Source organism: Rhinatrema bivittatum, chromosome 4, assembly GCF_901001135.1.
Source record: "Rhinatrema bivittatum chromosome 4, aRhiBiv1.1, whole genome shotgun sequence".
In the NCBI taxonomy this organism is placed as follows: Eukaryota; Metazoa; Chordata; class Amphibia; order Gymnophiona; family Rhinatrematidae; genus Rhinatrema; species Rhinatrema bivittatum.
In genome coordinates this window covers 251830664-251856958 of record NC_042618.1, presented here as the reverse complement: position 1 = coordinate 251856958, position 26295 = coordinate 251830664, and the positions used below count along the sequence as shown (strand labels likewise).

Genomic DNA, 26295 nt, shown 5'->3' with positions numbered 1-26295 from the left:
GGGAGGGAAATTATAGTTATGTTTTCAACATGCTATGAAAAAAGGTAACAAGAGCCTTGGAAAAATAACCTGACAACTCCCTTCTTATAATTCTTAATTTTCTTACATTTTATGTTTTAATATATTGAACATAATTATTTTACAATATTTTGAGAAGCTGTTTCCTTCCTCTCTCCTCAGACAGTACCTGGATATTCTGGATGATAGCTTTGAACTGAGCTGACCGTTCCATCCATATTTTTACCAGCTCCATCGCATTATCAAAATTCTTCACATACTCTGCATACATCTTTAGGAAAGGTGCCAACTTCTGTAGTATATCACCAATCCTTGGGGTACTCTCCCTGGACAGTAATACAGCACAATATTAAAACAATAAATACCACAGATGATGCAATACTGAGCAAAAAGAAACCAGAGTACTCTTGTCTGTATCACCGCACAAACAGGATTTCAATTTTGGTAATAGTAGCCACATTTTAATAAAATATCTGAATCTATTATGGTTCTTTCCAAACACGCATACCTCTTTAGAATGTACTCAATACAGTTTAGCATAAGGTTAATTCTAGGCCCAAAAGAAATAACAGGGTTGCAAATCCTTGAAAGCCCCTCTTCTACAGGCTTCAATATGCTTCATTTAGATTGTAATTTATATAAATACAATTTCCATATTGAACAAACATTTATAACATCTGTGTGTATAGCTGATTGGTGTTTCCACATGAGAAAAATCATTGCTCCATACTATCTTCTTGACCTAATTTCTTCCACAAAAGGCTGCCATGTTCCTACTCCCTCTCACCTTCAATTGTAAGTTCTATGGCAAATCCTCTGGAAAAAATGTAAAAATAAGGGGTCATGTTATAGAGAGTATTTTAATATTCCCATTGTATAGCAGTGCTAGTCATTCCAGCTTTCACTTTGAGCTTAATTAGTCACAACTGAGCACATAAGAAGCCCTTGGCTATATTCTTTGCAGGTAGGTGTGCCTAATTAAGTTCACATAAAAAGCTGAAAGTGGCATATGCAATAGGAGTCTTAAGTATATCCTGGTCACAGATTACTGTAATTTACCAAAATGGGACCTGATTAACTGTACTGTGTGCAAACTCTGCTAATATGTCAACACTGCTTTAACCATCTTCATACTTCTCTTCTCTCCCCATGCCCAAATTCTCCCCCTCTAAGATCGCAAACATATATTCCATTCAGCATATAATCACTCTCTCCATTTTAGTTTACTGGAGGCATATAAGTTCATGGTTTGTTGGCAATGGGGCCCTTTCATATTAAAAGCAATGAAGAAAAAACCAAAGCAATTATACATCATCAAGCTGTTCTTCATTGATCAAACTATATAAACATTTTGCAACATAAATAGTTGTGGTCTTTTGGTCTGCAGCATGACATGGTAGTGTTGCACTCTATATACAACACTTCTTTCTGCAACACTACCTGTGGACTTCTCTTTCCCCAAACATAGAAACATAGCCATAGAAACTTAATGGAAGAAAGACAATGCAGCTTATCTAGTCTGCCCATTCACACCAACTAATTCATCTTTATAATCCCTATCAATTCCTCAGATATCTTCTGTATTTATCCCCATGCTTTTTTGAATTTCAGATACTGTTCTTGTTCTGCCATCTCCACAGGGAGGCTGTTCAATACATCCACTACACACTCTGTAAAGGAATATTTCCTCAGATTATGCCCGAGTCTACCCCCTTTAAACCCTCATCCGATGACCCCTCATTCTAGAACCTCCTTCCTGTTGAGAGGCCTGCCCGCCTCCTGTGTATGGAAACCTTTGAGGTATTTAAATGTACGTATCATATCTCCCCTATCACGCCTTTCCTCTAGGGTGTACATATTTAGATGTTTATGTCTGTAACATAATGCTTTAAAATAAACACCACTGACAATTTTAGTAACCACCATCTGGACCAACTCCAACTGATTTATATCCTTTTGGAGGTGCAGTTTCCAGAACTGTACACAGTATTCCAAATGAGGTCTCACTAGGGAGCTATACAGGGGCAACATCACTTTTATTTGTCTGCTGACAAACATCTTACCATTCTGTCATTCGTTTCTCTAGTTCTGGCAGCAAGAATCGACTATGGAAGGTATTTATTGATTCCGTATTAGAAAAGATTTTGTTCACCACCTCTGATGGAAATGAACCCTTTAAAGCTTCTTCCAACAGCTTGACGTAAAATGTCTGAAAGAAGAAAAAAATTATGAAAAAAAACCTTCAGGACCTCAAAGCTGGAGTTTGTTGGCCAGTAAGTGGTGGCAAATATGTTTTTGCAAAGCTTCAGTTAATCTTATTTGGACGGTTTTCAGCTTGCCATGTCAACAAAATGAAACAACTTCCACGACCAGACACATGCAGGAAAAAAGCAGAAAGTATTTCTCTCACAGATACATACTAGGACAAACCACTTAGTATATTTGGCCTGTGGTATTTATTTTTGCAAATATGCAGCAGAATTATGAATCTCAAATCACAGGGAAGTTTTGTATCACCAATAAACTAGACATGAAACATTACGAATGACAAGAGAATGGCCTCCCTTGTAACCGAACTGCTTGTCTTTAGATTTTTAAGCATGTTTCATTGCTACAGCAAATCACTACATACATTATCTTGTGTGAATGCTCTAAGATATTCGAAAGGGGACTCATCATTTCTGCAATTTTCTTGCAGTAATGATTTCCCTCGGTTCTTACTTGCTGAGTTAACGGTTTGAAATGCAAACACCAGCTGATTTCTCTCTGACAATTGCCCAATTAATCCAAAATAGAAACTAGAAGACTGTTTTGGGGATACGGTTATATAAATGCAAGTGTATAAGTCAAATTTATTTATTTCAGCATTAGTGTGGAGGGATATAATAAATCTATTCCCTAAAGTGACATGCCCAGAGTCAAAGCAAGTCTCAAGGGTAGAAGACAAACTCAAATCCCACACTACTACTTTTATCACGAGCATTTCCAACCCCTCTCCCCACCGCCATCAGCAATACTTCCCACAAAGGCAATTTAGGTGCTGAAATGGCCACTTGATTGATTCAGCCTTTTCCACCATTAAATCCTCTCAATGTAGGACATATGTACAGGGCCTGAAGGACTGATGCAATTAAGATGGTTGGCTCTTAGCAATATGCTCACAATCCAATGATCTGGGAAGGCTGAAAATACAGGGTATGTCCAAATACAGTGGAAAACTACATCACAAAACCTTCCCCATCCATACACATTTTACTAATTTGAGGCTTCTCTTATGTTTGGAGTTTTCTTGCTTTTTATGAATCTAGCTAATATTTTAGGCAAAAAAAATAAATGATTCCTATTCCCCCAACAATCACTTGCACATGCTTTTGAATGTCCCATCAATGCGTAACAAAATGGCTTGTGAAATGTACTGCCTGTCTGATGAAGTTATGGGTGTTCTTCTGGAACCCAAAAGGTGTCTCCTAGGGGCGGTTAATAAAATGATCAGCCAAGTGTTCTAGAACATGAACATTTTCCTGTCCTTCAAATATCCAGCTTCCAACCTGGTCAGTATTTAGCTTAAATCTATGATAATTCCTGTTGGATTGGCCATATATGTGAAGTCATTTTACTGGCCACCCCATAGAGCCACCTGTTGGGTTCCAGAAGAATACATTGTTACCCTTGTGTTGCATCCATTGGTCCTAGACGGCTTCGCCCCGTTTGCCTCACCTTATTCACGGCTCCTCCCACTTACCTGGGAAAGATGGCTACTACCGTGTTTACAAGCCGACCTCTCTGGCGTCCCCAGAACGGCTATGGTGCAGCCTCCTGCCATTGCTCCTCCCAGGTACCTACTAGGGTGCCCGCACGTGCGCAATCCACGTCTTTGTACCACCCTTGGAGCGAACCTCGAGGGCGTTCCCTCATGCTGACATCACGCCATCCAGGTATATTACCTTCACTAATTTGCTAGCTCGTTGAGTTAGCAAGGACTCAAATCCGTTCCTGTCTACGCTACTCTGCCGCTTCCGTGCTGCTGCAGGAAGCTCTCTCTCTGCCCTTCGGGATAACTGCTAACCTGGGTACCCACTCCTCGGGGGCCCTCTGCTTTATTTCAGGTGTCTTACAGGGAACAGGTACTCGCTCCTCGAGGGCTTGCTCTCCCTGCCTCGGTGTCTGTACCTTCTACAACATACCTGGTGGAATCGCATATCAACAGCCAACACCTAGTGAGTACTCTAACTCTCAGTTTATTTCATCCACAGTATCTCCTCGCTGGGAGACCTGCTGTGGAACCTCCTGACGTCATCAAGGAGAGAAGGGCTCCCTCTGCCGAGGTCCCCGAGACTGCAACTACAGACTGCCTCACTACTGCCACCTCTGGTGGATATCTTCAAGCTGTCTAATAAAGAACTATCCTGTGTTTTGTCTAGCCCAGTGCTGTGGCTCCTCACGGGGCTCCTCCCCGTGGGCGTGGTCATCTCCACAGCACCCAAGGATCCACCAAAACACTCGTAACCATAACAACTTGATGCACCTAAAAAAGACTAAGGGATAGATTTTTAAAAAGAACACGTGCTCGTCCATGTCCGGTTCACGCATTTTATAAAATCGCGGGCGGAGCGCGCAAGGGGGGGCCAGACATAGGCCAAAATCATGCAGTGACGCATCGTCCAGCTTCCCAAGTTCCCTCCCAGTCCATTCCAATTAAGGAGCGGACTGGGAGGGAACTTCCCTACCCTAACCTCCCTTCCCCTATCCTACCCATCCCTATCCCTACCCTAGGTACCCCTAATTTTTTTTTTTTTACCTTTTGCTCCTGCAAAGGAGCTGTAGCAAGTTGCATGCGCCGGCACCCTGCCAGCATGTGATCCTCTGGCATAGCAGCAAATGGTCATTGTACAGGGCGCCTCTAGCCCCACCCCGTCCCCCGGACCACCCCTCTGCCAAGGCCAGCTCTTGTGTGCATAACCCCTGTTTTTTATGCGCGCGGGCCATTAAAAATTGGGCCATAAGTGAATTTTTGTGAAGTCTGCAGTTTAAGCAATTCTCATATGTAGTATCCTGCCTTTTCTTGTTTTGTGCTTAAATAAAAGCTTGGAAACCTGTGGCTAGTACCTTGTCTGGCTGTCTGGAGTGGCCCCTAGGCGAATGGGGTTGTCAATTTTGCTGAACTGGCAGTGACTCAGCCACCTCTGACCAATGCAAGGTATCTAATCAGCATCCAAAGTTTTGCACTGACTTTAATGACTAATGTATGAAAATATGTCTAAACAATTATGTGTCAAAAGCTAAAAGTGTGGTAAGCACAGTAAACTGAACTGCATTGTAAAATTTCACGTCTCCAGCTCGTTTGCATGTTTCACAGTTGAGTGCCAAAGATGGATCTTTTTAACATAGTGCATTCACACATGCAAATGATGCTTGTCTTTAGGACTGTAATTCTGACCAAAGCAAGACTAGGTCCAAGACAAAACAGCATGACTTATGTAGCAAAACAGGTGTTCTATCAAATGACAAAGAAAAAAATTGTAAAAACTACACAATAGAGATATTTGTACCCAAAAAATGGAAAAAAATTGCATAAAAAGGTGACATTTCTTTATGTAACTATATCTTTGCTTCCAGTTTATTTATTTATTAAAATTCTATACCGATATTAGTGGGAACATATCAGTTTATATCAAAACCATGAACATAAGGAAAGATAGTTACATTAAACAGGGAGATGGGGAGGGAATGATAAGAACTGTGAGAAAGAAGATTGAAAGTACATAGGAAACAGGCTACTCTGTAACAGATGATAGCCAAATAAATTAACATTGAGTATACGATTTGGAGCAACAATAAGAACTATGTATAACGGGTGTAAGGAGGGTTTGCGTGGAAGGTTCGGGTGTGTTTACATGGTTCAGGTATGTTTGCAAGGGGTGAGAAGGGTGTTATTGTTGATAGGCTTGTTTGAAGAGCCAAGTTTTCAAGTTGGCTCTGAATTTTGAGGTGCAGGTCTCGAGCCTGAGGTTGGGGGGTAGAGAATTCCAGAGCGTGGGTCCAGCAATGGATAGGGCTTGTTCCCTTGTGGAAGTAAGGTGTGCTCTTTTTAGTGAGGGTACGTGGAGGGTTCCATTATTGGAGGCTCTGGTTGATTTTTTTGGATTGTACCGGGCAGAATGGATCAACGAGCCAGTTTGAGTTGTGTGAGAGTATAGCTTTGTGTGTCAGTGTTAGGGTTTTGTATACGATGCGAGAGGGGATTGGAAGCCAATGTAAGTTCTTGAGGAGGGGAGTAATATGGTCATATTTGCGGGCGTTAGAGTTGGTTCTCGCTACTGCATTGTGCAGCATTTGGAGGGGTTTTATTGTAGAGTATGGAAGTCCTAGGAAAAGGGAGTTACAGTAGTCCATTTTTGTTGAGCAAGTGGCTTGAATGACGGTGCGAAAATCATTGGCTGCAAAGCCTCCTAGTGAAAATCCTAGATGTATGCCATGGACCATGACCTACTGATCCAGTTCTGGCCTGAATTGAAGTATACATCGGAAGCAAATAGGAGTCAAAGTAGGCCTTAAATTTCTTTTGTAAAATTTGTCAGGTACTTTGCTGGCTTGCTGGCCCATAAAAAGGGTGGCATGTTCATGTTAGGTTCCAAACTTTGCATAAGAACTTAGCACAGAGGTTGTAATAATCCACAACATTTCAGGCCCCTAACAGTGGTTGTTTGGTTGCAGTGACTGGACAAAGTGGCCATTTTGTGTTGCGCGGAGCACAGTATTCTAAGAGTGACCTTCATTCAACTGCCTCTAGCTCTTGAACCAATAGAGATCCAGCTGAAAAATTTGGAATAGTTTAGTTTGAGGCCCTAGAGAACATCCACACAAAATTTTATTAAATTTGAAGGAGGTCGAGCGTGGATTATTTTCTAAATTGGTCCACTTGACATGTAATGTCCCAACAGTACAATGTAACACATTATCGAATAAATTGCTCATAGTTTTACATTTTCTCCCTTTTAACGCGAAACAACATCCCTTTCAAACCATACTTATCCCCCTTTCATTCCTTGACTGAAAACCAACAATATCTGGTATATTCTTGCTTCAAACTAACACACAGTTGTTAAGCGTTCCCAACAATTGAACGTATCTTTTTGCATCAATAGTGATTTTTGGTCACGTAGATCTTTATGCCTTATGTTTTGTATAATAGCAAAATTGCAATATTGACTACTTCCAATCTCTAAAAGCAGGCAACTCATCATTATGTCAACACGATAGAACAATATTTTTTGCTAAGTAAGGGAGACATTTAGAAACTTAATATCTACGGTTAGTAATTCCAATAACCTGTCAAATAAATGAAAATATAACATTTACCATTCCATTCAATATGTCTGTCTTATCACCCAATTTAATACAGCATGTATCTGCCTCCTATAAGTTTATGGCACTCTAAAAACATATGGCAGAAATTGTTTCCCCTATAATTACATGTTAAACATATATCAGATTCCCACAGCTGCATTTTAGCATCAAGCACCCTGGTGATGTGGTGAGATAAATTTGATGTATAAAATTGAACTTAATTTCTCTCAAATTTGCAGGTAGGAGGGGCTTACAAATCATTGCAAAAGTAGTTATAACATCTGCCTTTTCTAACAAGAAGCCCAATCTGTTCCCCACTGAGGAGTCAATTTACTCATACGCGTATCGATAGGGTACGTTTTGGAAGATGAATTCCAGATACCAATTTTATTAAACCTAGGAATAGTTTACAATATTGTCTTGTCCTTATCACAAAAAGTGATATCTCCCAGGCTTGCTTTTGCAGTACTCAAACAATAGCTGCCTTACTTAAAGATAGGTATAGAAATTATCATTAGGGATCTCCCAAAATTTTTGCAGCTTTTGAAATGAAGACCGGCAATTCAGGTCTTGTTGAACAAAATGGCCCACACAGTACAGTCCCTTCTCTCCTCCATCTTTGAAATATAGAATGACTAATACCCAATGGAAAATCAGGATTCCCTATTAAGAACATAAATGAAGAAATATTTATCAGGCATTTCTGGAGTTCTCTCCAACAACTCCATGTCTTCATGAATGTAGGAAACCAGAAATCCCAAGCTCCTGAAGTATGAATCCATTGTTTGGAAAAATGAAGAATATTAATGGAGTGATACGGCAAAGCCAATTCTTCCAATAGCCTCTCAGTATCAAACTTAGAATGCATAGATACCCAGTCCTGAATATAACATAAGATCATGGAGAGCCAAACCACTTTTTTTTTTTTTTTATCTGTGTCAGGATCCGATGCTACTACTTTATAAATTAACTATAATTTTTCTTTCCTGAATGTTTATGACTGCCTTTCTAATTTAATGAACAATAATAAATACATTTTCCACTAAGGGACTTTTGTCTGCAGATGCATTTAAGTTTTGTTTAAAACACACCTTTCTTTTGTGACTTAGCTTTGGTGTGTGATTTGGTCCTTCACACCTCTAAAATATCACAGGTCGAGTTTTTATCAAACCAGCTGGAGTCTATTCTAGAGTACACCTTACACGTATGAGAATAATATGTAAATTCCTGATTATCTAAATGCAAAAGGTGCCACAAGTCCACCAGCTGGAGTTCCTGAAATAAAAACCTATGCCAATATCTGGCTGGTGGTTCTTAGGAGTTTTTGATGGCTTACAGTCTACAATAAAATTATTGGTTAAATTAAAGTCCCCTCCCAAAACACAAATATATTCCATCCAATTTACCAAGTTAGTCACAATACTAGAAAAAAAAATCCATGTGAATATTGGGTGGGAGCATATAAACTAATAGTTTAGTACCAAAAAGAGTTCCAAGTATTATTATAAATGTACCACTAGGGTCTGCCATCTGGCATTTAGCTGATATGGTATTAACTTATGTATTAATATGGCCATACCCCTCTGGCTGGTAGAAAAGGAAGAGTTGGAACAGTGTCCCACCAACTCTCTGTAGTTTATTATGTTCCTGTTCATCTAGGTTTGTTTCTTGTAAGAACACTATATTAGCCTTTAATTTCTTAAAACCATTTAAGACCTTTTTCCTTTTTATCTGAGAATTTAACCCATCCATATTAAGCGAACACATGTTATTCTGCACTATTACAAAATTATAACAGTATGTTTTCTAGAGCATATTATATTGTATATTCTTGATGAGTGGGCTCCTCAGCCTAAGCCCCCCCATCACAAATGTGAGCTATCTTATATTTAACTGCATTTGGAGCATACAGATAGCCTTAGGAACACCAAATCTGTTATCTAGTGCCCATCTGAAACTTCCACAACACACCATACATATTCATTCATCCATCCTCTTACATACAAACCCCTCCAGATTTCCAAGTCTGATTTACCTCCTCCTTATCCAAGCAGTATACCCAAATACTCAGGCTCTACATGTCCGGGAAACCCCTGCGATGAGGTGATTTCTTCTCACGCATTGAGGCTCCCTCCTCTCACAAACCCAAGGATCTGTAGGGAGATATCCCATGTTTAACCACTGAAAACACCCAATATGAATCATAACAGCCAAGAAGTATGCTGACCAGTATACTGACAGGCCAAAACACTGTTACAGCTAAAGAAAAGAAACTTTGCCCAGATGGGAACTTTAAACCAGAACTGAAGGATACTTATCAAGAGCTGTTTACGGCTCCTCCCGCTTCCCTTGGGAAAATGGCTGCCGCCGTGTCTACAAGCCAACCTCTCCGGCGTCTCCGGAAAGGCTATAGTGCTGCCTCCCGCCACGCTCCTCCCAAGGACCTACTAGGGTGCACGTGCGCACGCCACCCACATCTTTATTCCAGCATTGGCGCGAATCTCGGGGGCGTTCCCATGGTATATATCCTGTACTTTGTACTTTAAATTTACCATTTAGCTCTACTCTCTATTTCTATCTTTTCACCAGTTGGTAATCCACAATAGGACACTGCCCCCTAATCACATGACTTTTTAATTTACTAAAAATTCTCATGAAAAACTTTGTCAAATGCTTTCTGGAAATCCAGATACACTACATCAACTGGCTCACCTTTATTCACACGTTTATTTATGCCTTCAAAAAAGTGCAGCAAATTTGTGAGGCAAGACTTTCCTTGGCTAAATCCATGTTGGCTTTGTCCCATTAAACTATGCCTATCTATATGTTCAGCAATTTTGTTTTTTATGATAGTTTCTACCATTTTGCCTGGCACAGAATTCAGACTCACTGGTCTATAGTTTCCTGGATCAGCCCTTGATCCTTTTTTAAAAACTGGCATTATATTGGCAACTAGAGATGTGATTCGGAACTGATATCGGATCCGATTCTGGTTCCGATTCACATCTATAGAGATGTGAATCGGAACTGATATCGGATCCGATTCTGGTTCCGATTCACATCTCTATTGGCAACCCTCCAGTCTGCAGGTACCATAGACCAGTAGTTCTCAAACTTTTTTCTGTTAAGACACATCTGACAGATGGTTCTCACACGCATTAACACACTGAACATATGACAGTCACAGGGCTAAATGTAAACATATACTCTACATCAACAGGAACCCCCTTCTCCCCAAAAATGGGTGCAGAGCAGAACTAGGTCACTCCACATAAAATTCACCACACAAAAAATATATTTGTGGTGTCACTTCAATAATAGCAACATAAACTCTCCCTCCGACTAGGAACAATAGCTCTACTTATGAAGATAGCAATTTACTACCAATGCATGTCCTAATGAAAAAACATAAGACGACTGATACAAGTGTTAGTAAAATACGTCATCTTGGTAACACACAAACAACCTTCACCAAGTACAGAAAGACCACAAATTACAAATATGGAGACGGAAACTGGAATGGAAACCCCCAAAACCCCCCTCTTTATGCAGTGCAAAACTGGAGAAATGGAAAGCAAATGTTGCTTACCTGATGTAACAGGTGTTCTCACAGGACAGCAGGATGTTAGTCCTCACGAAACCCGCCCGCCACCCCGCGGTGTTGGGTGACATCGAGGATGGAGCCCACCACGGAAAACTTCTGTCAAAGTTTAAACAGAACTTTGACTGGCCCCTACTGGGCATGCCCAGCAAGGCACTGACCCTGCAGCCAGCAGGGGTCTCCCTTCAGTCTGGTTTTCAAAGCTACAGGCAGTGCCTAAAAAGTAAAAACAAAACGAACCCAACACCGCGGGGTGGCGGGCGGGTTTCGTGAGGACTAACATCCTGCTGTCCTGTGAGAACACCTGTTACATCAGGTAAGCAACATTTGCTTTCTCACAGGACAAGCAGGATGGTTGTCCTCACAAATGGGTGAGTACCGAGCTGAGGATGTCCTGGCTTGCACCAAATGCACCCAACGACGTGCAACAGGCACAACAACTGGGGTGGAATTTGGGAAAGGGCATCCGCACCCTACTGGGAAGGTGGAAGGGTGTTGGTACATCATGTTGGAAAAAGGTTACGCAAGACAGATTGGCCGAAGATGGAGTCCTGTCTTCCAGCCTTGTCCAAACAATAGTGGGCTGCAAAGGTATGGAGAGAACTCCAGGTTGCAGCCCTGCAGATGTCAGGAAGCGGCACCGATCGAAGGTGTGCTACTGAAGTCGCCATGGCCCTCACAGAGTGTGCTTTGACACGGTCTTGGAAAGGAATGCCAGCTTGCTGATAACAGAAGGAAATGCAGTCCACCAACCAGGAGGAAAGAGCCTGCTTACCCACAGGTTGTCCTAACTTGTTAGGATGGAAGGAGACAAACAATTGAGTGCTCTTTCTGTGAGCAACTGTACGGTCTAGATAAAACGCTAGAGCTCGTTTACAATCTAGGGTATGCAGAGTCTGTTCCCCAGAGTTGGAATGGGGCCTGGGAAAAAAGATAGGTAGTATGATGGATTGATTGATATGAAATTCAGAAACTACCTTGGGTAAAAATTTAGGGTGAGTGCGGAGTACCGCCCTGTCCTGCAGGAGTTTAGTGTAAGGCGGATAGGTGACTAAGGCCTGTAACTCACTAACCCTGCGAGCTGAAGTAATAGCCAACAGGAATAATACTTTCCATGTGAGATACTTCAATTCACAGGAGTGCAGAGGTTCGAAAGGTGGTTTCATAAGACGACCAAGAACCAGATTAAGGTCCCAAGATGGGGCCGGAGGACGTAAGGGTGGCTTCAGATGGAGTAAGCCCTTAAGAAAGCGTGTTACTAGGGGTTGTACTGAAATAGGAGTACCCCCAATACCTTTATGGAAGGCGGCTACCGCACTGACATGCATTCTGATAGAAGAGGTTTTAAGATCTGATTCAGAGAGATGCCATAAATAGTCCAAGAATTTGGAGAGTGGACAGGAAAGGGGATCAAGGGACTGAGAAGTGCACCATGATGTGTACCTTTTCCATTTGTATGAGTAAGACTTTCTTGTGGAAGGCTTTCGTGAAGCTATCAGGACCCGAGAAACTGAATCCGAAAGGTGAAATGGTTGAAGGACTAACCTTTCAACATCCATGCCGTCAGGGACAAGGCTTGGAGGTTGGGATGGAGGAGGCATCCGTGGTTTTGAGTGAGAAGATGCGGGTCCATTCCCAGAGGAATGTGCCTGCGGATGGAGAGATCCTGGAGTATTGGAAACCATACTTGGCGTGGCCAGTAAGGTGCTATCAGGATCATGGTTCCTCCGTCCTGGCGTAGCTTCACGAGAGTCTTTGACACAAGAGGAAGTGGAGGGAATGCATAGAGTAGACCGGTTGTCCACTTGAGGGAGAATGCATCCCTCGGCCGAGAGTGCTGGCTCCGAATGAGAGAGCAGTAATCGTCCACTTTGTGGTTCTGAGGGGACGCAAAGAGGTCTATGCGGGGAGAACCCCACTTGTGAAACAGAGAGGTCGCTACCAGAGGATCGAGTGACCACTCGTGTGGTTGGAAGACACGGCTCAGCTGGTCTGCCAATACATTGTCTACTCCCGGCAAGTAAGTGGCCCTGAGGTACATGGAGTGGGAGAGGGCTTCCGCCCAGATCTGCGCAGCTTCCTGACACAGAAGGAAGGAGCCTGTGCCTCCCTGCTTGTTTATGTACCACATGGCCACTTGGTTGTCCGTCTGGATTAAGATTATCTGATGGAATAGATGATCTTTGAAAGTTCGGAGCGCATAGCGGATTGCTCGAAGTTCCAGGAAATTGATCTGGTGTTCGGCTTCCTCTTTGGACCATAACCCTTGGGTTTGGAAGTCGTCCACATGGGCTCCCCAACCGATGTGAGAAGCGTCGGTGGTTAGGATTACTTGCGGATCCGGTGGAAGAAAGGGTAAGCCCTGAAGGAGGTTGACCCGAGTCGTCCACCAGGTTAAGGATAGGCGTAGCGCCTGTGTGACTGTGACTATGGAGGACAGAGGCTGAAAAGCTTGAATCCATTGGTGTCGTAGAGTCCATTGCGTTACTCTCATGGCTAGTCGGGTCATGGGAGTGACTTGAACCGAGGATGCCATGTGTCCTAGGAGAATGAGGAACTGGCGAGCCGTGGCAGTGTGTTGCGACTGGAGCTGGCGAGCTAAGGACATGAGAGTGTGGACTCGTTGAATTGGAAGGTAGGCTTTTGCCTGTAAGGTGTCCAAGTCTGCCCCAATGAAGGATAAGGTCTGAGATGGGACCAAGCAAGATTTCTCGTAATTGACAAGAAACCCTAAGGAAAGGAGTGTGTGAATTGTCAATTTTAGGGAGGATTGAGCAAACTGAGGGGTAGAGGCCCTGATGAGCCAATCGTCCAGATAGGGGTAGACGTGGACACCTTCCTTCCTGAGAAATGCTGCTAGTACTACGAGACACTTGGTAAAGACTCGTGGAGCAGATGCCAGACCGAAAGGCAGTACCCGGTATTGATAATGGTCGTGGCCTATCAGAAAACGCAGATACTTGCGATGAGATTGCGTTATCGCAATGTGGGTATAAGCGTCCTTGAGGTCGAGAGAGCACAGCCAATCCCCCTTTTGCAACAGAGGGAGCAAGGCGCCCAGGGTTACCATCTTGAACTTTTCTTTTTGCAGATACTTGTTGAGGGCTCGAAGGTCCAGAATTGGACGAAGTCCCCCTGATTTCTTTGGTATTAGGAAGTATCTGGAATAGAATCCTTTCCCTTGTTGACAAGGAGGGACGGGTTCTATAGCATTTGATTGTAGAAGAAGGAATACTTCTTGTTGTAATTGAGTCAAATGGCTGGTTAGACTCCATGCCTGAAGGGGCGGGGAGTCTGGCGGAAGTGTTATAAAGTTGAGGTGGTAACCCTGTGCGATAATTGCTAGCACCCACTGATCTGAGGTGATCTGTTTCCAACGGTGTAAGAAGTGGTACAGACGACCTCCCACAGGGATGTGTGGAAGAGGGAGTTGGCTTGTGCTCAATACAGGGAAGTCAAAGGCCCGCCGCAGGCCCAGGAGGTGGGGCTACAGTAGGCCTTTGCTTTCGCGGCTGATGAGGCTGAGGCCTGTTAGAGGACCGTACAGGACGAGCCCTAGTTGACGGAGGGTAGTAGCGACGTGGTCGAAAGAACGACTTTTTAGAGTCCTTCTTTTGCGGTTGCTTGGAGGTCACCTCAGGTGGGATAGACGAGAGTTGTTTCAACGTCTCATGGTGGTCTTTTAACTCTGCCACAATCTGTTGAATTTGTTCTCCAAACAAATTGTCGCCTAAGCAGGGTAAATCAGCAAGACGATCTTGGACCTCTGGGTGAAGGTTGGATGACTTTAACCAAGCCCAACGTCTGGCTGAGATGGCTGTGGCTGAAACCTTCGTGGAAGCATCGAATATATCGTAGGCGGTCCTAATCTCGTGCTTCCCTGCCTCAAATCCCTTGTGAAGAAGGGCTTGAAGTTGCGGTTGGTACTGGTCCGGTAACGTGTCAGCGTAGTCTTGCATCTGCTTAAGGATAGCTCTGTTGTATTGAGTCATATAGAGCTGATATGAAGCTATGCGTGAAATCAACATAGCTCCATGGTACACTTTTCGTCCCACACTATCCAGGAACTTGTTGTCCCTGGTAGGTGGGGTAGAAGAGTGTGGCTTAAGACGCTTGGCCTTCTTCTGCGCAGACTCAACTACAACAGAGCGATGATCCAGTTGAGGCTTTTGGAAACCTGGTGCTGACTGGACAAGGTATGTGGAGTCAGCTTTCTTATTAACTGGAGACACCGATGAAGGAGATTCCCAGTTTTTCTTGAGCAGATCCAAAAACACCTGGTGTATAGGGATGGAAGCGATGATTTTTGGAGCATCCAGAAATTGAAGTAGTTCCATCATCTGGTGTCTATCATCAGCTTCAGATTGTAACTGAAAAGGTACAACTTCTGACATCTCTTTTACAAAATTAATGAAAGAGAGATCCTCAGGAGGAGATCTTTTTCTACTCTCTGTAGGAGATGGCGGCGAAGGCAAATCTGTGTCAGAAGATGTATCATCATCATCACCCCAGGTATCATAGGGATCATGTGGGGCTTGTAGCCCCGATGGACCTGGCTGAGGTTCTGAAGGCATCGATGGAAACCGAGGTGGAATCGGTGCCGTAGGTGGAATCAGAAATGGCATCGATGGCTTCGGTGCTGCTGATGGAATCGGTGCCTGGCGCGGAATCGATGGAGCCGAAGGATATATCGGTGGAGATATGCCAGGAGGTACCGATGGAACCACCCCGGAAGGGGGAATCCGAAACGGTGTTTCTCCTGCCGATGAGAATCCAGTCGGAGACGGTGGTGTTGTCGATGGCACTGGAATCACCGATGGACGGGCCGTCATGAGCGCCTCCATACGGCTGAGTAGCAGTGCTAACGCTTGTACCAACGGCTCGGTGGTCGGTTCCCTCCTCGGTGGCGAAGCCGGTGCCGGTGTCGGTGCTGGGGGCGGCACTGGAACCGGTGCCGGAGACGGTGCCGATGGAGGTTGTAATTTCTTCATCGCTTTCTCGATGGCCTCCTGGACCAGCCGGTCCAGTTCTGCCCGGAGACCAGGGGTAACTATACCCGGCTCAACGGGAGAGGGAGGCTGAGGCAGGGCCGGAAGTACCACCGTAACCGGTGGGATCACGGCCCCCGCACCCCGGGAGGGTGAGGGTTTCCTCGATGCCGGCGAACGAGACGTGGAGGGTGTCCGGTCTGTTCGCGGCTTCTTTGTCGGTGGCTCGGCTTGAACAGAGGTCGATGGCTGTGGATCCTCGACAGGCCGAGACTTGTGCCGTCGATGGCGATGCTTTTCTTTCCGATCCCCTCGCCCATCCGGGGAAGGGACGGGAGTCGACGGCCGAGAAGCGATCGATGGCGGACGGTCACCGGAGGGTTGGCGATGATGGTACAACTTCGACGGTGCCGGTTCCGATGACGTCGATGCTATCGATGGCGTTGGGGTGGGTGCATGGAAGAGGAGCCCCATCTTCTCCATCCTGGCTTTGCGACCCTTGGGTGTCATTAAGGCACATTTGGTGCAAGTCAGGACATCATGCTCACTACCCAAACACATTACACAAACCCTGTGGGGGTCTGTGATGGACATAGTCCGGGTACAATCCGGACAACGGTGGAACCCCGTTGCCATGGCTGGAAGCCAAAATTTAGGCTGGGGATCGGTAAGTGCCAACAGGCCTCGAGGGCCAAAATCGACGGTAGTCGATGGAAGAAGGCAAAAAAACTTACCGGGTTCCGAAAGATGACTAAAAAATTTGTCGAAGGGAGACCCCTGAGGGGCAAATTTTCTTAGGAAATTAATTTCCAGATTCCTGTCAGGAACGTGGTTAGAGAGCTCCTTTCACCGCGTGGCAACTGCTGCGCGGAAAAAAGAAGACTGAAGGGAGACCCCTGCTGGCTGCAGGGTCAGTGCCTTGCTGGGCATGCCCAGTAGGGGCCAGTCAAAGTTCTGTTTAAACTTTGACAGAAGTTTTCCGTGGTGGGCTCCATCCTCGATGTCACCCATTTGTGAGGACAACCATCCTGCTTGTCCTGTGAGAAACTTAAATACAGCACCTAACATTCTCCCAGGACCTGCAATAATGCACACAAACAAATGTGTACAAAGTTACACCTGTATTACGGAACACACTGAAATAGTAATAACCCTATCTATGAAAAGGTAACATTTCAAATATTTAACCAAGCCTTAAACACCAATACATCTTCTATTACGAAAACAGAACAAACCAAGCTGCTATAGATCCCTACAGAGAAACTACAAGCCTGCAGAATACTCTTATCTGGGTCACAGACAGACCCTCATCAAATACAGAATTTAGTGACCATAAAGTTAATGATTTTGTTTTTCCATTGTAACATTGCATACACTCATTCTGGCTTCTTGTTGTTTCCAGTTCAGTTTTTGTCTGCACATTTCTATTTATACATTCCTCAAGAAATATAAAATAATAATTCTAAAGCTATACTAATATATAGAATAAATGTTTCAAAACAACTGATAAATAGAATAACATTCAATCATTAAAAATTTATAAAAAAATATTTAACATGTTCCAAATACGGATAAAATATTTCAAACAGCAGACACAGTCAATCAAGAAAAATAAACTTAGTCACCTTTACTTACCCTCTCCAGCAATTATCCTCCTTTCCTTTGCAGGAGAATAGCACATATCAGAAGCAGCAATGGCTGCTGAAGCTCTGTCTTCATGGTCTACTTCCTTAGGGCCCACGACCAGACTATCTCAAACATACACAGTTTCTGTCTCTCACACACACCAGTCACCTCCCTGACCAACCTCTCTTTCTCTCTCTCTCACACACACACACACACACACACACACACACACGTGTCACCTCCCTGGCCTGTCTCTCTTTCTCTCACACACACACACCACTCACCTCCTTGACAATCTCTCTCTCTCTTACACACACACACACCAGTCACCTCCCTGGCCAGTCTCTCTTTCTCTAATATATGCCTTCTCTCTCTTCACACATTCTCTCACACACTTACACACATGCTGGATCACTTCTGTCTCACTTACTCACCTCCCCCTCCCAGCAAACATGGCAGCTGCAGCATGAGGCATCCTTGAACTGTATTGGGCAACTCAGAAGGGCAGCCAGTGTGCTATTAAAGCAGAGTCATGACAGTCTGGGAACTACAGCAGGAGTGACTCCTCCAGCCCTGCAGCGCTATGAAGGCTGAACTCAGATGTTTTCTGTGCTGCGATCATCACAGTGCAAAGGGGAAGTTAGCTGAGAATGCGGCTGCAGGGATTTCCCTCTTCACGGCTGTTGGGGAAATCTGGTGATCAGCTGCCCCTGGTCTACGGCGGTGGACTGCCTCAGAAAGGAGATGGAAGTGCTTCTGCGATCGCAGGATGTAAAGGGAGCCTTGGTGTTATGCCCGGTCGCAGACGGCTGCGACCACTGTTGCTCACCTCTTGCTTGACTACCTGACTCCTCTGGGTCAACTCGCGGCCTCCGCCAGCTATCGCCGGCCTACATGCCCTGATTCCCAGGCCCCACTGGATGACGTGGATGCTGCCGACTGCCATCTTGCCCTCTGAGTCCCTTAGGCACGCGCTACCTGGCCAGTCTTATGCATGTTACAATGTAAACCGGTATGATGTTTTGCACTAATGTCGGTATATAAAAATCTCAAATAAATAAATAAATGTCATGGTGGGAACGCTGGGGACGTCCCCCTCGGATAACGTCATTCTTCAAGGACTCTTAAGCCGACTGGCCCTGCCTACCTAAGACTTGGCAACGAGTTCCCTCATTGCTGAATCCACTTCGCTTCCTACAGACACTTGTTCCAGCTCCTGCTCCGTGGCATGAGACAGTCCGGGTACCCGCTCCTCAGGGGCCCTTCCTGTCTCTGGCTATCCACTCCTCGGAGGGCCTTCCGCCTAGGACTTCTGTCTGCTCCATTCCCCGGGGCCTTCTCTGGAACTTTCACTTTGCTACTGAGGAACCCTCTTCGGTGTACCCCGCTCTGCAGACTCTTGCTATACCATCACTACTGAGGACCCTCACCGGTATACCCCGCTCTGCGGACCATTGCCGTATCTTCTCCACTGAGGATCCTCACCGGTGTACCCCACTCTGTGGACCATTGCCGTATCATCACTACAGAGGACTTCTCCGTGGGTATACCCAACTTCACAGACCCTGGGGCTCCCTAGCACCTGGGTGTCTTTCTGCCACACTCCCCGCTCCGCAGGCAGTGTCACTCTACTTCTCTAATAAAGTTCAAGGACTCTCAAGCTAGTACTAATGTCAACTCCCTGCGCTGACGTTCCGTGACTCCACCACCTGTGGTCACTCTTTCTAGCTTCCTCTCCCCTCTCATCTCTCTCCAGCACCTGTTGCTCTACACATCTCACAGTTGAGATCTCTCCTCCCAATGGTGAGGCTCATGGGGATCCTCCCCGTGGGTGGTACCATCTTTCAACTCGGCCCAGGGGCCCACATACCCACAAATCCTAACACTTGGGTCACTTGATCTCTACAGGGGTGGCAGCAGCAGCATGGCCCTTTCTTCTTCCTGCACACCTGTTGAACATCACTTCCTCTTCTGGGCCACAGGAGCGAGAAGAAGAAAAAGTCATATTGCTGTTGCCGGCTTCCACGAACACTGCTGCCATTCTCTTCCAGGCTTAAACATACTGATGCCTGGCAGGAACTGCAGCAGTGTTTGTCAAAGAACCATCTGTGTCTCACTGGGATGGAGGAGAGGGAGGGAAGAGCAGTGGGAGACCAGGAAGTGTGTGACACACTGTGTGTCGCCACACACCGGTTGAGAACTGCTGCCAGAGACGATGTTACTGATAGTTTACAAATTTCCAATAGCAGGTCCACAATTTCATTTCTCAGTTCTTCAGCAATCTGAGATGTATACTATCTGGTCCAGGTGACCTGCTATTCTTTAGTTTGTCAATTTGCCCTACGACATTTTCCAGGTTCACTGAGATTTGTTTCAGTTCCTCTGAATCATCATCTTTGAATATCATTTCTGGCATGGGTATATCTCTTATATTTTCCTCAGTGAATACTGAAGCAAAGAATTCATTTAGTCCCTCTGCTATGGCTTTTGTCATCCCTAAGTGCCCCTTTTATCCCTTGATCATCTAATAGTCCAACTGATTTCCTTGCAGGCTTTTTACCTTAAATGTGTCTGAAAAAGGTTTTTATTATGAATTTTTGCTTCCATGGCAAGCTTCTTTTCAAATTCTCTCTTTGCCTTCCTTATCAATGTTTTGCATCTGACTTGCCAATGTTTATGCTGTTTCCTGTTTTCTTTATTCGGATACTTTTTCCATTTCTTGAAAGATGTTCTTTTAGATATTATAGCCTCTCTTATCTCACCTTTTAACCATGCCGGTAGTAGTTTAGCCTTTCTTCCACCTTTTCTAATGCATGAAATACATCTGGTCTAGGATTCAAAGATGGTATTTTTAAACATTTATTTTATTTATTTAAAAACTTTTATATACCGCCATTCTGGTTTTCAATCATGACAGTTTACAATAAGTTAAACATTAATAATTAAGAATAAACATAAGTACAATAAAATAAACATCCATGCCTAAACTAAATTCTTAACTTTTGTAATTGATCCTTTCAGTTTTTTCCCCAACCATTTTCCTCATTTTATTATAGTCACCTTTTTGAAAGTTAAATACTGTCGCAGTAGATTTCTTTGGTGCACTCCCTCAAATTAAGTCAAATTTGATAATGTTGTGATCACTATTGCCAAGTATAAATGACTACCAGCAGGATTACCTGCCTGCTTCAGGGGCCATCAAGGTGCTTGCATTTATGGCAATCTATAACCGTGTCACATTTTACATGCCCATTTCTTCCCTTGGAGCACTGATAGATATCAGTGAAGCAGGGCTTCCCAAACCTGTCCTGATGACCCCACAGCTAATCAAGCTTTCAAGTTATTCACAATGATTACAAGTTAGCATATACTGGGTATCATACATAGTCAATGTGGATATCCTGAAAAACTGACTGGCCTTGGGGTCACTAGAACAGATTAGGGAATTCTGAACTAAGGATTTTGGATTTGTGAACTGAGCCTCAGCTGTACAAAATTAGACTATGGGCACAAAGTTCTACCAGTTTTCTGCAAAAACTTTTATAAAAATTTCAGCAGATTCAATGTCTCAGGAATTTATATTCAAGTAGAATACGTGACACTATGATAATATATAAGTTCCACCAAAAAAAAAAAAGGCAAAATTTCCAAAAAAGGAGTAAAAGTTGCCCTGGTACCTCTGCAGTTTCTATTGTCCCTGCTGATGACCAGCACTAGCTGACAGAAAATGAATGAGCAATGGGAATTAAGTGAAGAAAGGAAACAGATGCTTATGCACTGGTGTTAAGATTACTTTGTAAACTGCCACAGGATCAAAGAAATACATCAGAACCACATTCAAATGAAAATTAGCAGCTTTTTTCTTTGAATGAACAATTACTAACCCTACTGCTGATGAAATATATTAAAAATACTTACAAACTATACAACCAAATTCAAGTTGCAATCCTGCCTACTCTCCCTAAAATAAAGTACTGATAACCTCATAATTTAAGAACATATAAACCATTGCAGTAAAATAGACTGTGCTATCAACTGTTGCCAGGATGCACCATTTGATGCTGCGAGGTTTGTTTTTGGCCCAGTATTTTCTACTATTACTACTTCCTTTCTCCTACAGCTCAAATCAGAATCCTGATGTCATAAACCTTAATTTTCAACTATTTGAGGATTTTTCACCAATTTTAATAGACCCATTGTCCCACTTTTCCTAGTCTGGTCATTGCAGGAATGGTCCTGAGATCATGAGCCATTCTCCAAGGCTCCTTCCTAAACCCTGTACATGGCCTCTAAATCTAGCTACCAGGTGTCATCCTTAATAGTGACTATGACTTCCTCTCTACCCAGAGGCTGTGGACTTGCCTCTGTAGCATATCTACTCAACCCAGGGTGCGAAGACCTGATCTGGGACACAAATCAGGGCCCTTCTACACTGAGTTGGTCTTCAAAGGGATGAAGCAACAAATTGTATCTACAGAAAAAAAAAAAAGAGTACAATAATAACTGTCATAGAAAATGTTATAAAGCCTTGTTTCATCAGTTCTTCTTTGATATGTATAAAATAGGCACCTGAATGTGATCAGTGCACTCTAGGAAACAGATCAAGAGTTCTGAAAAGTTATTTCATTTTTTTTGGGAAAAAACAAAGACATGCAGCTAAAAATAAAGTTGTCTTATGCTCTTGCTAGCTGACCCTACAGCCATAAAAGTCAGACAATGAACATTTATTTAATGTATTAAAAAGATTTGGCAAACAAGCACAAGTTAAAATTGTTCAAATACAAAGCAAGTACAAAAAAAATTCACCTGGGCCAAAAGATTAAGTCGGTTGACGTAGGCTCTTTCGGTCTGCAAAAGCTCATTGGCTATTTTATGAAGCTTCTGTTCATTTGTTTCCTGAAAATATAACAGAATGGAAGATTTCTACACAGCTATGTGATGTTGACATATTCAACAGGCAATAAAGATTTCCTTTCAACTGATATCATGCTGGCTGTGACATTCAAATTGCAGTCACTGTGAGATAACCTTTCCATTTAATAGTCTTTTTGCTCTAGTGAAGACATCTGACAAAACAGGATACATACTAGATATTTAAAATAAATGTATGATATATGAATATCTACATATGATAAATTATTTTCTTATCATTTCTACAGGAACAAAATTACATTTTTTGTGAGGAAACTACAGCATATCCAAAAATAGTTCTAGAAAGCTCAATTAAATCTTTGTAAATGAGTCAATTAAGCAACAGCTCTTACCACTGAACCACATTAAATAGCATGCCTACAACAGCCACCTAACAAAAGTTTGATCATCACTACTCCAATTATTACCATTTCTTAAAGAACTCAATTCACAGCAATATTAAATCATGAAAATGTCCCCTTTTATTTCTGATGCTTTGAACATCATTCCTAAATATCTGTCTACTCCTTCGACATGATGATGGCAATTTTAAAGCGTGCAAGCAGGAGCAAAGTTTGCTGGTACTCTTCCATGTGGCTTTTGCACTACTTTTCAAAGAGAAAGTACTCACATACTTTTCATTTGAAAACTGCCCAAGATAAATGTACTTGCTGAGATATGCACCTTCTTTTTCTGCGGATACTTTTTTCTGACCAAAACAATGTGCCTTGTTTTGAAAAGCCAAAACTGTTTTTTTTCCCCACTAACCTAACTATGCCCTGGAACATCTCCACTACAGTGTAGTGAAAAATATATGTATTGTAGCAAAACTCATGTATTATTATCCACATATAGTGTGAGGAATTTTTAAAAAGCCCTTTTATGTGGGTAAATGACTTTTGAAAATTGCTCTCAGAGCCTGACTTGCTAAGAAATAATGAGCCCAAGAAACTAGGACAAGAAATCTAAAATATTGGTTTTCATAACTCAAAACCTTGGGGAGAAGAAACAGAGGCAAAATACCAAAAAGAACAAAAACGTAGGGTCCAAGTTATTAGCAGCTGAAAAATCTAGTTTGTTGGGGAGTTGTTTTGAAATGTTTAAGGACAAGAAAAAGAAAGATTGCTGGGTTTGATGATTTACGAAGAATGAGAATATCTTCATGAAATGAAACATGGCTCATGTGGAGGTTTGTGATTTTTCCCAGAAACTGACATCAACTAGCTTATAAGAAGTCTTAAGAGATGTTTTTCTTCAAAAGACCTGATGGAAATGGTGGTGAATTCTGGGCAATATCCTTTCTTTATTTTTTGGGTTGAGTTTTTGGGTGTGAGATGATTATAAATTGATGGGAGAATTGCACAAATTTAAAGAACTTGGAGTGTTTTATGTGAAAGACTTATCAAAAACGTTTTCACATCCACATAGAATTTTTGGATATTTGGTTTTATTTTTTTTTTTCCAGAATTCATTAATTTTCTTCTGCATGCTCTACTTTTATGTTACCTCTCATTTTCATAAATGAAGAGTGAATACCTCAAACAGTAATCTATATCAGCTATATATTCAGCATATATGACAGGGTGAAACATCATGAGGTGAATATTCAAACATACCTGGCTATCAGGCCGATACTGTAAGGTGCGGTACAAAGAGGTGCGTTAGGGCCGGGCGCACCCACGTTTGCCGCACGCACAGTTCGGATCACATACCGCTCGATACTCTATTTAAATGGCATGCAAATGCAAGCCGCGTCCAACGTGAGTCCATGAAGCAGCGCCTATACAGTATCCTGGGTGCGCTGGTACCTGTCATTTCAAATGTCATTTCAAATGACAGGTACCAGGAAGTGGATCCCAACTTTAACCAAAAGAAAACCTAAAAACCTAAAATCCCCTCCTCCCGAAGCAAGGCAGGCGAAAAGCGACTCGACATGTAAAGTATTGTGAATAAGTGTAACCAAAGTAAACTTACTTTTTCTTTCTTTCAGCCCTCTCTGCCCTCCTCCGGAGGCGCGCACCGCGGCTCCCCTGCCTCCCGGGGGCAGCCGGCGGCGAAAGCGGCTTCCAGCGGCCCCCGCCAGCGAAGATGGACGAACGCACGCCCGTAGTGTACGGGCGCTCAAGCCAGCGAAAGCGTATGAACAGGCGTGCGTGACGTCACGGCGTACGTTCATACGCTTCGCTGGCTTGAGCGCCCAAATTGACGGGCCCCCAAGTCAGCGAAAGCGTATGAACGTACGCACGTCACGCCACTACACACCAACACAAACCGGGGAAGTCTAATCTTTTCTCTTTTTGAATACCTTTCTCAGTTTCATAGAGCACACAGCGTGTAGCACGCACATAAATCAATTGTATACTATTGCCACGGAAGAATCTTAGGCTATCGGGACTAGCATACGCAACACAAAAAAATTTCTAAAAAAAACATCTTAAGGAGGAGGAGGATGGTTGATGATTATAACCACTAAGTAGTGGTGCCGGGCACCTACATAACATGAAACCCGCCTCCAACTCCTTTGATATATTATTTAAAGGGATGATTTAAATCAACTAAAAAAATATACTCCAAGTTGTGAAGGTGATTAACAACATTTAAATTATTAGAAAACAGAATTATTCATTTTAAGTTATCACTGTACGTCAGCGACAGAGCCTCGCTCTAGGATTGTTCTGTTTGTAAGTTAGCCAGGATAAGACTTATCCAGCTAACTTAGCTGGGATATTCAGTGGTGTAGCCATACCACTGAATATACACAGATAAATAAATAAACTTTATACTTATTTAAAACAATTTATATACCATTTAGCAATAAAGTATTGAACAAAACAGTTTACAATAAAAGACAAAACAAATGAAAAAATAAGAGTAGAAAAATTACATACATAAAATTATATAAATTAACAAACAAAATAATGTTAAAACTACTAAAAATTAAAGAAAAGGAAGGAAGAAGCAGCAAGTGGAGTAGTCATGGTAACAACTACGTATAGTGGAATTAAGTGAGGTTTGTGTCGGAGTTAGCCAGAGATAAGATTCATTTCTTACCCTTTCCTTTTCCTTATCCAGATATGACCTGCTCAATAGCAGGTCTAAGGTTAGCCAGATACCTAAGCCGTATAAGTTTGAATATTGCAACTTACCTGGCTAAGGGGGTCATTTTCTAATGGGATCGCACACATAAGAACATGCCATACTGGGTCAGACCAAGGGTCCATCAAGCCCAGCATCCTATTTCCAACAGTGGCCAATCCAGGCCATAAGAACCTGGCAAGTACCCAAAAACTAAGTCTATTCCATGTAACCATTGCTAATGGCAGTGGCTATTCTCTAAGTGAACTTAATAGCAGGTAATGGACTTTCTCCTCCAAGAACTTATCCAATCCTTTTTTAAACACCACTATACTAACTGCACTAACTACATCCTCTGGCAACAAATTCCAGAGTTTAATTGTGCGTTGAGTAAAAAAGAACTTTCTCCGATTAGTTTTAAATGTGCCCAATGCTAACTTCATGGAGTGCCTCCTAGTCTTTCTACTATCCGAAAGAGTAAATAACCGATTCACATCTACCCGTTCTAGACCTCTCATAATTTTAAACATCTCTATCATATCCCCCCTCAGCCGTCTCTTCTCCAAGCTGAAAAGTCCTAACCTCTTTAGTCTTTCCTCATAGGGGAGCTGTTCCATTCCTCTTATCATTTTGGTAGCCCTTCTCTGTACCTTCTCCATCGCAATTATATCTTTTTTGAGATGCGGCGACCAGAATTGTACACAGTATTCAAGGTGCGGTCTCACCATG

General features: G+C 43.1%; 1 protein-coding gene across 1 annotated transcript in view; it reads right to left on the bottom strand.

Moving 5' to 3' along the window:
* The window catches only part of FGD4 (FYVE, RhoGEF and PH domain containing 4), a 494296-nt gene that overhangs the window by 114938 nt on the left and 353063 nt on the right, over positions 1-26295 (bottom strand). Inside the window, 3 exon segments of the mRNA XM_029600028.1 lie at positions 188-344; positions 2082-2227; positions 22387-22476. Of these exon segments, the coding sequence (XP_029455888.1) occupies positions 188-344; positions 2082-2227; positions 22387-22476 (393 nt within the window).